Consider the following 16,419-nt stretch of genomic DNA (forward strand, 5'->3'; position numbering starts at 1 on the left):
TTTACTAATGAAAGTTGTTTGCTAGAGGTAACGCTGAGGTGAAATTATCTCATCTTTACTAAGAAGGTTTCAAATGAAACTGCTCGTGTACTAGTAATCGCTCTGTGGGTGGCCAACCTGTTGCTAGAGAACAAGTGAGCATCTTATTAAAAGTTGTTTGTTTGGTCTGGGTGAGGTAATGTTCTGTTATCAGATTAAGCTTCCTAGAAGCATATACTTTCATCACTTTAAAAAATTTCCAAGTAACATTATTAGTTTCATTAATAATAAGCCCTTGTTCCTTGTAAGTAACTAAAATAATATCAAAAAGGGCAGAAATACAAAATAAAATTTACCCAGTGACCCTTGCCATTCATATTTTTCTGAATATTATTTTAGAAATTTCCACAAAAGAAATATTCTTACTTGCTATTCTCTTACTAACTTTATCATTTAAATTACATACCATGAACATCTTTCTATGTCAGCAAATATTAACCTGTACACCAGTGTTGTATGTTATTAGTATTCCTTTATCTATCATAATAAAAGCATAATATGCTAATTAGACCAGACAGCCGAATGACCTTCCAGAGGACATCATTCCGGACATCCTTCCAGATGAAGCCAGGGTGGCGGGGGCTGAGGCAGAGGCGGTTAGGGGCAATCAGGCAGGCAGGCAAGTGAGCAGTTAGGGGCAATCAGACAGGTAGAGTGGTTAGGGGCCATGAAGCAGGCAGGCGAGTGGTTAGGGATGATGAGGCAGGCAGGCGAGTGGTTAGGGGCTATGAAGCAGGCAGGCAGAGTGGTTAGGGACTATGAGGCAGGCAGGCAGGGGAGCAGTTAGGAGCCAGCAGTCCTGAATTGCGAGAGGGATGTCCGACTGCCTGTGGGATCGGGCCTAAACTGGCAGTCGGATATCCTCCGAGGGGTCCCAGATTGCGAGAGGGTGCAGACTGGGTTGAGGGACTCCTCCCCTCTCTACCCCCCCCCCCCCCGCCATGCACGAATTTCATGCACCGGGCCTCTAGTGGTTTATAATTAACTTAATTCCCTCTTGATGAACATTTAGGTTCTTTTTAGTTTGGGAATATTATCCATTCACATTTCAGTGAACAGAAAGATTGGTGGCTACTCTGAGTGAATGGTGCACACCTGATAAATATTTCACTGACCTCTGATTATGTCATAAATTAAAAATCTACACAAAACATAGATGCCAAAATCCTCAACAAAATTCTAGCAAATCGGCTCCAGCAGTACATCAGAAAGATCATACACCATGACCAAGTAGGATTTATCCCAGGAATGCAAGGATGGTACAATATCCACAAATCAATAAACGTGATACATCACATAAAAATCTACACAATTTATTAGCTGACTTTTATAATTGATATATCTGTACACATATATATGTATGTTCACACACTCATACTCAAATAGCAGCAACTCCTTGGTGATACACCCAGTAAACCCTTGCTTCCACCACTCTGGAGCCTCCCTACAGCAGCCCACTTTTTACTTAGATTGCAGTTAAATCCCTGATTTTGGGGGCTCTCTGATTCCCAGGTTTTTCCCCACATCTTCTCTTTTTCCTTCAGACAGTTGTGCAAATGCTGAATTCTTCCTCTTATCCTTCCATTTTTCATAGGCCATCAACTTGTTCTCCTTTAGAAAATTCTTTATCATACAAATTCTTGTTCAGAAAATTACAATAAAGATATCCCAATCTTCATGTTCTTAAGTATATCAATTTCTATCTGATTTTTATCGTTGCAGGTTTAATTACTATTGTTAAGAATAATAATCAGTTATTTTTCACTATTTTGGTTGATACCATGTATCTAACATATATTGGAACATATCCACTTATCCAGTGTGAATTTTTTCGTAATCATTTATCCACCCATTGACAACTTGATGTCAAATATGTGGATATTTTAAAAAATATCTAAATTATGTAAAATTTTTCAGTGTATCCAGAATATTGATTATTACATAGACATGGTTGGGTAATTGTTGGGTAGTCTGGAACCTTCATTTAGGAAGTTTTATCTTCTGATACTTTTGAGGGGAAAATACCAACTCATCACTTGGATTAATTAGTGGCAATATTTATAAAAACCACAATGTGAGGGGGGGGGGAATGAAACCTGACATACATAATATAAATTGAATACCTGGAAACACCACCCTCGGTAGTTCTTAAGAAGGAAAACATTGCCTACGGTGCAGCCAGATACATAAACAATTCTGGAAATTGTTGTTTCTACCGCCCCACGTGAATTCCAGGAAACATTAGGAGCCTTTAAAAAAATCTTCCAGCTTTTTATTTATACTAAATTTTTATTTATAACATATAAATGAATTTAGGTCGATCACTATAGACTCAGCGGTAGGGCAGTATACATTTGGCAACATTTACCTTTTAAAGTGGTTATTCAGCCTGAACTCCAGTGATTGCTTTCAATAATAGATTTTTTTTTTTAATTTTGCAAAGAACAACCTAAGGGAGTTTGTTTCGACATGTCAGCATTTTTTAATTGCAAAATAATAAGTTAAGGACATAATATTTGCATGGAATGAATGTGGACAAGATTGGGCAATGTGATCTAGTGATAATGCAATTAGGTACATTCAATCCTACAGTCATATTCTGATTATATTGAACCAAATGATGACAGTACAAAGAGAGGTCACAAGTGAAGTATCTCATCACTCTTTACCTACTTAAGCCTTTTGTTAATGATTTAGATTAAGACATAGAAGACTTTGTGCATATAAAATAGTCAAAAAAACAAAGCTGAGAAGAATATGTTGACTAGCAAGATTAGAAATAAAAGATTGAAGAAGACTACAGAGATGTTATTTCTTTTTAACATATCATAGGTGCAAAAATGGCAAAAAAAATTAGCTAATTGATATTTACAGTAAATTAATGCTTAGTCTTAAACTTTGATTCTCAAGAGAGATAAGGACTAGAAAGACATAGCAACTAGAAAGAATAGCAACTCTTGTGAAAATAACTAGAGCATTTTAGCCAATTGAAAATTCAGGATAGACCAGCATTGTTATCTTTAAATGCTTACTCTACATAATAAAAAACTTGGTATGCATATTTACTAGTATAGTTTGAAAGCACTTTTTTTTTAAGTTGCGTTTTTCTTTTTTTAAATATATTTTTATTGATTTCAGAGAGGAAGGAGAGGAAGAGAGAGATAGAAACATCTGTGATGAGAGAGAATCATCGATTGGCTGCCTCCTTCATGCCCCACACTGGGGATTGAGCCCATAACCTGGGCATGTGCTCTGACCGGGAATCAAACCAGTAACCTCTTGGTTCATGGGTCTGTGTTCAATCACTGAGCCACACTGGTTGGGCCAGATTTCATTCTTTTTTATAGCCAAGTAGTATTCTGTTCTGTATATGTACCACAACATTTTTAACACTCATCTGCTGATGGGCACTTGAGTCAATTCCATATGTTGGATATTTTAAATAATGCTGCAATAAATATAAGGGTACTTATATTCTTTCAAATTAGTGTTTTGGGTTTCTTTAGATATATATATATATACCCAGAAGTGGAATCACTGGGTCATAAGGCAATTCCATATTTAATTTTTTGAGGAGCCTCCATGTTGTTTTTTATTTTAGATATTTGTTAACAACAGCACCCCACTTCCAGGAACCAAACTCTGTATTAGTTTTCAATTATTGTGAACAAATCAACACAAATTTAATGGCTTAAAATAATAAACATTTGCTATGTCACATACAACTTAGCTGGGTCATCTGCTCTTGGTCTGGTCTCACAATGCTGAAAGTAAAGTATCAGCTGGACTGTGTTTTCAATGGAGGCTTGATTTGGGGGAAGAATCTGCTTTCAAGCTCATTCACGTGTTAACGTAAAAAATATTCAAACCTGTAAAGAGTTGTTGGTGAGTTTATTTGAGCCAAACTGTCGACAATTGCCAGGAAGCAATATCTGAATGGATTGGGATAGTGCTCCAGGGAATGGCAGTTTCTCATCTATTTTTATACCTTGCAATCAAAGGAAGGGATGTAGGGTGGTTACATGAAATCCACTGGTGATAAATTAGAGAGGTAGGAGAAAGCAAAGCGGGAAACCCCTAGGATTGGATAAAAAGTAAAATGATAGACAAATACTTAGGTGGGTGCAGGAATAATTAACATGATAACAATGAAGGAATTTGTGGTATCTGTCCTGGCGCCCAGGTACATTAGGTTGTGCCCCAAGGGGTCCAGAAAAAGGGAAGTTATAAGTTACCAAGACATTTCAAGGATATGTTATTACTAGAGGCCCAGTGCACGAAATTTGTACACAGGGTTGGGGGGGGGGTCCCCTCAGCCCAGCCTTCACCCTCTCCAATCCGGGACCCTTCAGGGGATGCCCGATCCCCTAAACCGGCAGTCAGACATACCTCTCACAATCTGGGACCACTGGCTCCTAACTGCTCACCTGCCTGCCTGCCTGATGGCCCCTAACTGTCCCCCCCACACCGGCCTGGTTGCCCCTCACTGCCCACCCCCCGCTGGCCTGGTCACCTCTAACTGCCCCCCCCCTGCCAGCCTTGTTACCCCCAACTGCCCCCCACCCCACCAGCCTGGTCACCCCCAACTGTCCCCACCCCCCTGCCAGCCTGGTTGCCCCCAACTGCTCCCCTGCCGACCTGGTTGCCCCCAACTGCTCCTCCTGCCAGCCTGGTCACCCCCAACTGCCCCCTTCCTGCAGACCTGGTTGCCCCCCGTAGCCTGCTGTTCAGTCGTTTGGTCGTCCCTCACTTACCCCCTGCCGGCCTGGTCGCCCCACGCAGCCTGCTGTTCGGTCGTCCGTCCAGTTGTTTTGGTTGTGACAGTCCCTGGCTTTTTATATACTAGGATAGCTGCAAAAGGACAGATAGGCTCAGTTGAGGTAGAAGTTGACCTTGTCAGTGAAGATACCAGCCTGGGATGTAACTACCCACCATCACTGCTTTTAATTTCAGACCATCCTTTGTGGTGACTTTAGGTCTCTGAGTTTGCAAGATTGCCATGCAGGCCTTCCCTGAGCTTGTCAGGTTAGCATGTGGCCTCTTTTGTCCACACAGGTTGTTAATAAAACTCATTTTCTTGCAGCTACATGATTAAGGACCCCATCTTCTACCTGGCTGTGAGCTAGAGACCTCAGGTCTACATTAGTTCCTTGCCAAATAGATCTCTAAGGCTAGCAGCAGAATCCCATACAAGTTTGCTAAGATTGAGTCTTGTATGACATAATGTAATCATGGGAGTGACATCCTGTCATCTTTGCCATATTCTGTTGATCAGAATCAAGTCACAATGGCCAGCGTGGCTCAGTGGTTGAGTGTCAACCAGGAGGTCACAGTTTGATTCTGGGTCAGGACACATGCCTGGGTTGTGTGCTCTATCCCCAGTAAGGGGCCAGCAGGAGGCAGCCGATCAATGATTCTCTCTCATCATTGATGTTTCTATCTGTCCCTTCCTCTCTGAAATCAATAAAATATAAATTTTTTAAAGAAGCAAGTCACAGATTCTGTCTACAACTGAGGGGGGTACAAGATTGTGACTCATGGGAGTCACCTTAGTATAAGGTACCTAAAAGGTATTACAGGAGGGTAGATCAGGTCCCCCAGAGTAATCAAGTGATAGTCCTTGGAAACTGTAGATGTTGCCTTATCTGGGGGGAACTTTACAGTTGTAATTAAGATAGAAATCTTGAGATAAGGGGATTATCCTGGATTATCTGAGTGGCCACTAATTGCAATTACTACCTGTATCCTTATAAGAAGGAGGTTGAGAGCCCTGGCCAGTGTTTCTTAGTGGTTAGAGCGGCGGCCCATGCACTGAAAGGGTCTCAGATCAATTCCTGGTCCAGGGCACCTACATGAGTTGTGGGCTTGCTCCCCGCCCCCACGCGGAGTTGGTGTGGGAGGGAACCAGTTGCTATGTCTTTGACATTGATGTTTCTCTCTCTCTCCCCCTTCCTTTTTCTCTCCCTTCCACTCTCTCTGAAAAAGCAATGGGGAAAAATGTCCTCAGGTGAAGATTAAAAATAAGAATAATAAAAGAAGAAGGAGGTAGAGGGATATTAGATACATACACATAGAGGAAGGCCTTGTGAAGACCGAGAAGAGAGACTGAAGATTAAAATGGTGCAATCACAGCCGAGAATGCTGCCAGCCCACTAGAAGCTGGAAACAGATTCTCCCCTAGGGCCTCTGTAGGGAGTGTGGCCCTGCTCACACTTTATTTTCTGCCCAGTAATACTGGTTTTGCTCTTCTGCCTCCAGAACTGTGAAAGACTAAATTTCTGTTGTTTTAAGCCACCAAATTTGTGATAATTTGTTACAGCAGCCACACCAAACTAATACAGATGGGTATTAAATGATACTTTGGTTTTGCTTTGTAAACTCATTTTACTGGTTACTCAGTGAGGTTAGATACCATTTCATAAGATTATTGACTGTCCAGTTATTTTCTTCTATAAGTTTTTCAACTCATGTTTTTGTTTCTTTTTAAAAAGTTCCCTTTCTTATTGTAATTCTTTACTTATTCCAACTACTAATTTTACTGAAGAGATGTTTATCTTATGTATATTATGATGTCTTCTTCATTTAGAGGTTTTCTTTTTCACCTTATTTTAAATTATGGAATTTTTAAAAATACCCCAATGAAGACAGCATATTTTCCTTTCATTTTTTGTACATTAGCTAAGAAATCCTTAAAGATTGTGTTGCTGTTATTTGTGTGGCTGACTATTATTGCCATGATAAAATACCCGTTCTTTTTGTTATAACACTTGTTCTTTGTTGCTTTTACTTTTAGATAAATGTTACCTTACTTATAGCAATTTCTAATATATACAAAGCATTATCGCACCCATGTTAACCTATACCTTCTTTCCAAACAACTGGTACTTTTCTTATTCAGCACAAGCTATTGAATCAGATCTTGGTAATCAAGCAAGTATCGTAACATCTTATGTGGCCCTATATAGCTTGTTGAAAATCCCAGGTGTCCTTATGAGAAGGCTGCTCAATCATTGAGGAGATGTCAGCATAGAAGCCTCAGTCAGCTGTGCTGGCATTTTTGTGTTTCCATAGTAATTCCTCTCAAAACTTTTCCCTTATTTTCAGTGTACCACCTGGGCTTGAATGCATGAAAGAACAAGACCTTTGCAACAAGATAATGGCTACAATACTAGAAAATTACAATACCCTGTTTGAAGTAGAGCACACAGGAAGTGATAACCAGAGTTGTGAAAACCCAACGAAGCTTATCATCGTAAAAGTAAGTTTGATATTTAGTTTTTCAGGATTGCTGTATGTTGAGTGGAAGACATTTTATTTACATCACTGTATTTCATGAAAATTCCATTTGGATATAACTTCAGGTTATTATTCCTATGTTTATTTCATTCTTCTTATGAAACCTATTTTCTGTATCAAGTGTTTGTTAAGTAATATGCATTCTTCTAAGATTGAAGAATAATTGTGAATTGATGTTTCCTTGATGCTATAAAATCATCTCAAAAGCACTTATGTGAGCCCAGTGCTGGGATCGATTGGGTGTACCCCCTTTTTATGGAAGTCTGGTGTTACAGCGAAGATATGATACATGCTATGTCTGTGTTCAGGAGTGCTAGCTTACTGAGTAAATTGCAAAATCCCTTCAGACAGTAAGTATTTCTATGTCTTTTAGTCACTCTTGTGTCTGGCACACTTTCAAGTTCAACCTCAGATTTTAACTCCCATATATGTAGTCATTGGTAACTATCATCAGTAAAGGAGAGTATTTTCAAAACCTAAAAAGGAATTCTTGACAATACTACCTAAATGTTTGTATACATTGGCTGATAATTTATAGCATATTCTTTACACTTTAGGTAAATGCATGTAGGTCTCTAAAGATTTACAATTGAGAGTCAGAGAATAAACATCCAAACCAAATCCTCCAGATGAGGGAAAAGAAGGAAGAAGGCATTGCATTCCTTTTTCATTTATATTGAGGCAAAATCATGATGGAACTGATCATGGAAGATTCCCTCAGGAAGTTTCCTGAAACTTATCAAATTTACAGACCTACTCTATTCTTGTTGATTCAATGATAAGGAATGATTAAGAGGTACTTGGTGTGGGTGTTTTCATCTCTTCTTCCATTTGAGGCATGACTTTGTAGAAGAAATAAAAGGTAATGGGTATCAGATAGCACCCTATCAAAACAGCACAAGAAGACTAAAACTAGGTTTTCTTAACTGGGGCTTATGCTGTTAATACAACAGACTCCCTGTAACAGATAGAGTACATCTGAGAGAAATGCACTTAGCAGGAATCTTGCCAACCTAATAAAGAGAACTTTGAACTGAAATTTGAGGGGAGGGAAGAACAATGCTCAGATAAAATGATAAAATGAAATACTTTGGAGAATATCAGGTGTAATCTAAGGTGGAGGTAATATGGAAGCTGAGAAAATGTCAGTGATTCAAAAGAGAAAAGAAGAAGAAAAAGCCGTACTTAGGCCACCAAGAGAGAGAGAGAGAGAGAGAGAGAGAGAGAGAGGAAGAAAGGAAGAAAGGAAGGAAGGAAGGAAGGAAGAAAGGAAGGAAGGAAGAGGAAGGAAGGAAGGAAGGAAGGAAGGAAGGAAGGAAGGAAGGAAGGAAGGAAGGAAGGAAGGAAGGAAGGAAGGAAGGAGAGAGAGAGAGAGAGAGAGAGAGAGAGAGAGAGAGAGAGAGAGAGAGAGAGAGAGAGAGAGAAAGAGAAAGAGAAAGAAAGGAAATTATTTTTTAAATAGAGAAAAATTTACCTTAAATTTGTTCTTTCATTTCCTGCAGTACTTAGCAAGGGGTCTCTTTTTAAAATGTTAAAACATGATTGACTTTCTTCCAGCTATATCTCTGATGCTTTTTAATACTCATATCTTTTAAATAGGGCTGATAAAATAAAAAGGTAATCTTTAAATATAATGAAAATAGATAAGCAACAAAAGCTTGCTGAGATATAGATAATCTCTGGACTATGTCAACAGGAGATTAGATGTTGAGATATATGGAAAAGTGCCCTTGCTTGGAAATCCTTGAGTTTGTAGGTTTAAGCATGGTGGAGAACTTAGCATGAGAGTACAGATTAAGACACATAAACTGATAATACTGTGGGAGCCAAATACAGGTAAATACCTTAGGTTGATGAATATGACTGCTCCTCTCCTGATGCAAGTTTCAGATCTGGTCTAGAGGCAGACAGATGCCACGATTAGAAACGACATGTCTATACTCTGGAAGCATCATTTTGCTAAGGCCGAACATTTGATACTTTTTTTTAATTTTAACTGATCTTGCTCAGAGTCTTATTTCTGAAGGGGTGGATAATGCAACAGGGGAATGAGATTTTATGGATTTAATTGTAGCCAATAAGGATGGAAATAGAAGTTATGAAAATTATTTTAACAGGATGTGCCAGTGCCATTTTAGGGCCCCTAATAATGAAGAATATGCTAGCCACAGCTTGATATGTATAACTGGCCATTGTTTAGAAAGCAGGTTTTGTTTTTTTTTTCTCTTTAAAACCAGAAACCAGGTCTTTTATTTATTTTTTTATTTTATTTAATTTTTCAGAGAGGAAGGGAGAGAGAGAGAGAGAGAGAGAGAGAGAGAGAGAGAGAGAAGAGAAGAGAAGAGAAGAGAGAGGAACATCAATGATGAGAGAGAATCATTGATTGGCTGTCTTCTGCAGGCCCCACACTGGGATGGAGCCCGCAACCCAGGCATGTGCCCTTGACTGGAATCGAACCCAGGACCTTTTAGTCCGAAGGCTGACGCTCTACCCACTGAGCCAAACCAGCCAGGGCAGAAAGCAGGTTTTTTAATTCCCTAAGACCATAGTGAAACCAAAACGTGGGATGTTGAGTCTGAGTTCGTTGTCTAGAGAAAGCAGAGAAGGAAGTCACGGACAAAAACAGCGGATCGATGTTTATTGAGAGAAGCCAGTCCTGGAAAAGGTGCAGTTGGGGCTCCAGGAGCCAACCAGTGTCCAGAGCTTCCTTTCCGTGTTACAGTCGGGAGTCCTTCAGCATCCAAGATGATTAAAGCCTGTTATGGTCCCATGTGTGGAGGCCCACGTGGCCAGAAGCCCCGTGGGCACAGGGACGCGCTCCCCCACAGCAGGAATGTCAGGCACCCATTGTGCGCTGTGCAGGGGGAGGAAGGGGAGGAAGCACGCACGCCTTTTTGTATGTATGCTTCTTAGTTCCTGATTGGTCCTTTCAAACGTTTTAAAGCTCAGCCCTTCCTTCCCCGCCCAGGTGGGTTCCCGGATTCTCCTGTCTCCGCCCCATGGTCCCGCCCCTATCTACCTAGCTGCTTCTGTCGCTCAGTAGTAACAGATATAAACCAAGAGAAGCTACCAGATTAAAAAGGAATTGGGAGGCTCACAATGAAATCATTAACACACTGAAAAGTAGTAGAAATGAAAGGGCAACTAAAAAATGTTGTTATTCTGATCATTCTCCTGAGTTCAGCTTTTAGAGAATGTGTACCAAAAAAAAAAAAAGGAAACAGGCACAAAGCAAGTGAAAAAAATACACAAGAGTGACAGAGATATAAATGTTGGAGCTGAGACTGAGGTATAAAATGGGGAAAGGTATTTTTAATGGGAAAAGTACTGAATGTGCCCCCTGACACACCTTTGTGTACCCCAGGATAGGAAACTGGCAGTGTTGAATGACATTTTTCATGATATTTTTTGTGGGCTAAATGGAGATTTGGGGCGCAGACAAGTATAAATTTGATTGTATTTGGACTTGGATTGAGAACTTTGACCACAGCATTGGAATGTGGGTCGGTATTAACTTCAGGGAAGGTTTCTACATTTGTTTGTGTCATCAGTACTTTAATCATTGACTTGAATGAACATATTTGCACGTGCAATAAAGCTAGAGGGGCGGGAGTGGGGTGGAGGGGGTCAATGGGAGGGAAAGGGGGGTACATGTGTAATACTTTCAACAATAAGGATACTTTTTTAAAAAAAAGTTGGAAGAATATAGGTCAGGTGTTGGATGTCTACATGTATAGAGTAACAAAATGGTATGTGTGCGGTGCATGTGTTTGCGCACACACCTACAGCTATTTCCCTCTGGCTTAAAAAACACACACACAACAAACACCATTTTATTTGGACCTGAAGCTATGTGCTGGGGTCAGATGGGCCCCTCCCTCTGACCCAAGGGATGGATGAATCATACATGGTCTAAAAAGGGTGGTATTATAATCACTCTCTAGTCACTGATTGACTAAAGGTCAGAAGAGACATTTTACCTTACATCCAACAGGTAGCTTTAAGGTAAAGTGTGCTGGGGCAGAGGGCCTCTGGGGGAAAAATTTTCATCTCTGATAACAAAAACAACAAGAATGGTTTATGAGATAAGAGCTGTAGTGCCTCTGGGTGGAGTTAGGGGTGGTGGCAGTGGTGTTGATTAACCAGGAAAGTGCTCTAGGGAGCTCTCTGTGGTTACGAAAATGTTCTATTTATCTCAATAGGGATGTGTGTTATGTGGGTGTGTGCTTTTGTCAAAACTCATTCAGCTGTGCCCTTAAGATTTATATATTTTACTGTACGTAAAGTAGTTTTAATTTAGGAAAGAGAGAAGAGGGTAGGTCCCTGAATCAGAATGCCAACCCCTCCCATCTGCTTTTGGATGTTTTCATGCCTGGGGCTGCTGCCACCATCTTTTGTTTTTGAGGAATGAATGCATCAGGATACAGAGGTTGGCAACTAAAGAAGGGAAAGTCTGGGTTCCTCATCACTGCTCATCTGCTGAACCAACCCTGACCACACATACCTCTGGACTTTTCGTTACATGAGGGAAAGAAATGTCCTCCTAGTATAAACTATCTAACTTTAGTGTAGTATTTTGGGTCTTGCACCAAAAGCCTGCTGCAGTCATAATTGGAAAGTAGTGTACTTTGGTTTGTAAAATAATTTGCATCAATAGAGCCAAGAAGAGACCCAAATAATAAAAGCTAAACTGAAGATCATCCACAGCTTTTAGTTAACTTTTAGGAGAGTATGAAATGTCAGTGTGATGTGATTGCCAAAAATAACTACAGGTTCCTTCACTGAATATGACAGTAGTATCCAGAACAAAGAATGTATGTGTCACTGCACTTAGTGTAGGTACAAGCAATATCTGCAGTGTTACGTCTGATTTTGAATACTACATTCTAACTCTCCTGACAGTCCTGACAATCTCCTGGTCCTCATTTGTCCTAATTAAATGTATATTTGTCTGGTTGACTGTTGTACTTGAGTTTCCCTACTGCTGGTGACTTCTAAATCGTAATTCTAGGCCCAACCTAGCAGGAGAGCAATAGAGCCATATTTCCCACTACCTATAAAAAGCTATACCCTGGCCTGTGTGCTGCGTGGTTAGAGTATCGGCCTGTGCACCAAAGGGTCATGGATTCGATTCACAGTCAAGGGCATGTACCTGGGTGCAGGTTCGATCCCCAGCCCCAGTAGGGTGTGTGGGAGAGGCCACCAATCCATGTGTCTCTCTCACATCAATATCCTCTCTCTCCACCCCCTCCCTGCCCCTCTCCCTTCCACCTCTCTAAAAATCAATGGAAAAAATCTCCTCGGGTGAGGATTAACAAAACAAAACAAAAAATTTAATTAATTACTTTTTTGAAAGAGCTGTGTTGGTTACTCAAATTTTTCATACCAAAAACATTTCCAAAATTTTGTCTGTGTTCTCCTTTCTCTAACCTTTGTTTGCCAGCCCCTGGCCTACCAAGCTATAATCTTTGCTTTTATCCTTAATTCCTGTCCTTTCTCTTTCCCACTGGGACTCATATTGTATGTTAGACATATCTCTGGAAGTTAGTGTCTTGTGTTCACCTACTATCATTAGGCCCTTTTCATAGCCACACAATTCCATACTGTTTCCCCACTTCTACGTTCACCCCTTCCCACCTTCTTTCTACCAGTGATGGAATAATGTTCCTAAAAAACAAGCCTGATCATAACGTATTCCTGCCTTAAGTAAGCAAATCTTTGCTTTTGTTGTTTTGCTTCCCACCCTTTTGCTGACAATATGCAATTAAACTCCTTTACTTGGAATTCAGGCCCTTTACACTGTCCCATAACCAAACTTACCCCTTAAATACTTCAATGAATATTGAATGGTTCTTGTCTCTTTCTGTTTCTCTGTTCTGTCTTTAGTCTCCTTTGAGGACTTTTTCTTCTCAGAATTAAACATTGTTATTTCCTAGGCTCGTTCCTAGATCTTCAATCCAGAGCTCTCCCTGGCAGATCATACATATGTACCTAACTGCCTAGCCATCACTTGCACCTTCCTGTCCTATGGATTGTCTCATCTTCCCTCTTCTGCTGCCTGAGTTATTGCTTATGGAGATATGAACATGTCACTTCCCATATGAAAATTCTTCAGTGGTTCTTGATCTCCACCTATCCCTATATTATAAAATCTGAATCTTAGCATGACAGGTGAGGCTTTTCATGATTGGAACCACCCTGCTTATTCACACTCCTTTCCTACCACTCCCACCCATACATTTGATACACTAGCAGTCATTGATTGATGTAATTGTAGAAACCATGTAACTTAAGTCTCAAGTTTGTCAATCTAGTTAGTACAGTGCTTGGCATTCAAAATTCCATGAAATCAATGACTGGACTCTATTAATCTTATCAACAATAATGTCTATGATCATAGTTTGTATATAGCATGAAAGCAATATTAATGAATGTTTTCAAAGTAATTTCATGAAATTAGAAACATGATAGTTCACTGAGTACTTCCTGAGTGCCATACTTAAGAAAAGGTATTAAATACTTCTAAAGTCTTTAACAGTTCTACAAAGAGCACTAATATTAGGATAAGAAGGCTTATGTCTGTGTAATGTGCTACTCAGCAGTATGACTGGGTAATTTATAATATCTCTGTTTTTCTTTCCTGTTATCTAAAACTAGAGGCCCAGTGCATGAAATTCTTGCACGGGTAGGGTCCCTAGGCCTGGCCAGCAATCAGGGCTGATCTGTGGGGCCACCAGTGGGGCAATCAGGGGGCCACCGGCAGGCACCCGGGACCCGTGCTTCCCTCGCAGCCCTGGCTTCATCCGGAAGGATGTCTGGCCTAATTAGCATATTACACTTTTATTATTATAGATGGTGAAAATCCTATAGAGTTATTGTGAGATTCAAACTGTTCATAGTAGTAAGAAGATTTTCAAAGCCAGTTAAGCACTCTAGAAATATAAAAGCATTTTTTGTTTGTTTGGCTGTTAATATTGGTTGAAGAGTAACTAATGAAGTCATTGGCTTACTTGAAATGATCTGGTCAAAGATACTTCAGTTAGTTATATAAATAAACTTCAGAGCACAGAGGTCTGAACTCCATCTGGAATTAGGCAGAATGGGTTAGAACTTCCAATTTGTGTAACTCTGGGCAAATTACTTAATTTTTCCTTTACCTTTGATTTCCTCGTCTGTAAAAGAGGAAAAGTATCAGTAACCAATTTAGCCATTTTTGTTACATTTGAAAGAAATAATGATAGCAAGTCTTCAATAAATTTTTAACATAAAGAAATCATTAGGGTCACATCACCTTTATGATATTTCCTTATGACACCTTACTTCTCTTTACCTTAAACATCAGGCTTGATAACAGAAAAAAGACAGAGAATCAAAAGCAGAAAAATATAATTGACAATGAGGTGTATTACTCATGACAGAAGAGTTTCTGCTTCTAGACATTTTTTGCCATTTAGATTCTAGTTTCAGGGCATGATTAGATTAATTGTCCTTTTAGCGTTGGGAAGAATCTGCACACTCAATAGACAGAAGAATGTGATTTTAGTATTTAATGTCTATCTAAATCTGCTTTTAGAAAATGAACCATTAATAAAAAAACACACAAAACTCCTTTAAGTGAAATTTTTATGAAAGAATGGGATATTTCAGTGACTCTGTGAAATAAATCACTAGGATTTCAGTAAGTTGCTGAGGAGAGGAAGTGAAGTGGGGAGATGAAATCCTTCCACACAGAAGTAAGGCATGGAGGGTTTGTGTAGCGGTGACCAGACATTTCTTACTAGACCATAGGGAGCTATTTCCCAGAGTAAATTAGAATGGTGTTTAAATATGGAGTTAACACATAGGAATGGAAGGACAATTAAAGGTTTATAAGAACAGGATGATTTAACTTAAACTGTACTTTAGATTTTTACTTTCTTCCTTTGGTGTAAGCAGGAAGTTGGTGTGACTCTCAGTGAAGCTCTTTTGTCATAGGCTATCAGGGGTACCTACCTAATGTCTGTTTCTGCTCAGCTGACTCTGGTCAGTGCTGCAAAATGGATCATGGCTTCCAGAATGCATTCCTCAGCCTCACTCCAGGCAGACTTGCTCTACCAGAGGCCAAGGCAAAGATAAGGAAAACGGCTTATTTGCGTGACTCCTCCTTCCACTCCACTTGCCCTGTCATTGGGAGTGAACCACGGTTCCTGTAAGGTTTTTCCAGATTCTACAATGGTTTGGCGATGTCCACTGGATCTAATTGCTTCAGTCAAAGGAATCTGGACAGACCTCGTACATTTCTGCCATTTGGAGAAATCTGTAGTCTGCTGGAGGTCTAAGAATATACATGTTGCCCTGGCCGGGTGGCTCAGTTGGTTGGAGTGTTGTCCCTACACCAAAAAGGTTGTGGGTTTGATCCCCGTCCAGGGTATATGGGAGACAACCGATCAATGTTCCTCTCTCACATTGATGTTTCTCTCTCCCTAAAAATCAGTGAAAACATATCCTTGGGTGAGGATTAAAAAATGAAAAATAAGAATATACAGGTTGACTGAGCATTTTGGCAACTAGTCTTCATATTTGGTTGTCTATAATTGTTGCCACTTCACTTAAGGTGAAATTATTTTTCTCTTTTTCTTTTTTTTGAAGTTTCTATGAAGGAACATAACCAAAAAGGTGCCTTTATTTTGCCAAACTGAAAGTTCAAAGCTGTATTTCTGAATAACTGGCTTAAAAGAAGCACATCTTCCAAGTGGCACCTAATAGCCATAGTTTACTAATTTCTACAACTTCAGAAGAATTCTGGAATTTCTGTTCACAAGTAGATCTAAATCCAGACTTCAGTGAAGCTTTTCTCTCATATCTACCCAAGAATTAACTTAATCACCAGATATTTACTTAAATATGATGTGGTGGCTTAAATATGATTGAAATGATGGGTTATGTAATTTAAGCTCAGTATATTAAATCTACATAATTATTGGTTGCCTCCTATGTGCAAAGCATCGTTTTAGGCACAGGGGATACAAAAGTCTGCCCTTATGAAGCATATATTCTAATGAGGATACAATAAGCAATAGGCAATAAATAATTAAAAATATATGT

The 16,419-nt window shown here is 39.7% G+C and overlaps 1 protein-coding gene across 5 annotated transcripts in view; it reads left to right on the forward strand.

The window, feature by feature from the left end:
- Nucleotides 1-16,419, forward strand: part of FAM13A (family with sequence similarity 13 member A) — a 296,829-nt gene that overhangs the window by 102,017 nt on the left and 178,393 nt on the right. For all 5 annotated transcript variants that reach the window (XM_079771464.1, XM_079771467.1, XM_079771465.1 and 2 more), the window contains one exon: nucleotides 7,144-7,297. In XM_079771464.1, the coding sequence (XP_079627590.1) occupies nucleotides 7,144-7,297 (154 nt within the window). The remainder of the gene's footprint in view (nucleotides 1-7,143; nucleotides 7,298-16,419) is intronic.

The sequence above is a fragment of the Cnephaeus nilssonii genome (assembly GCF_951640355.1).
Source record: "Cnephaeus nilssonii genome assembly, chromosome: 1".
In the NCBI taxonomy this organism is placed as follows: Eukaryota; Metazoa; Chordata; class Mammalia; order Chiroptera; family Vespertilionidae; genus Cnephaeus; species Cnephaeus nilssonii.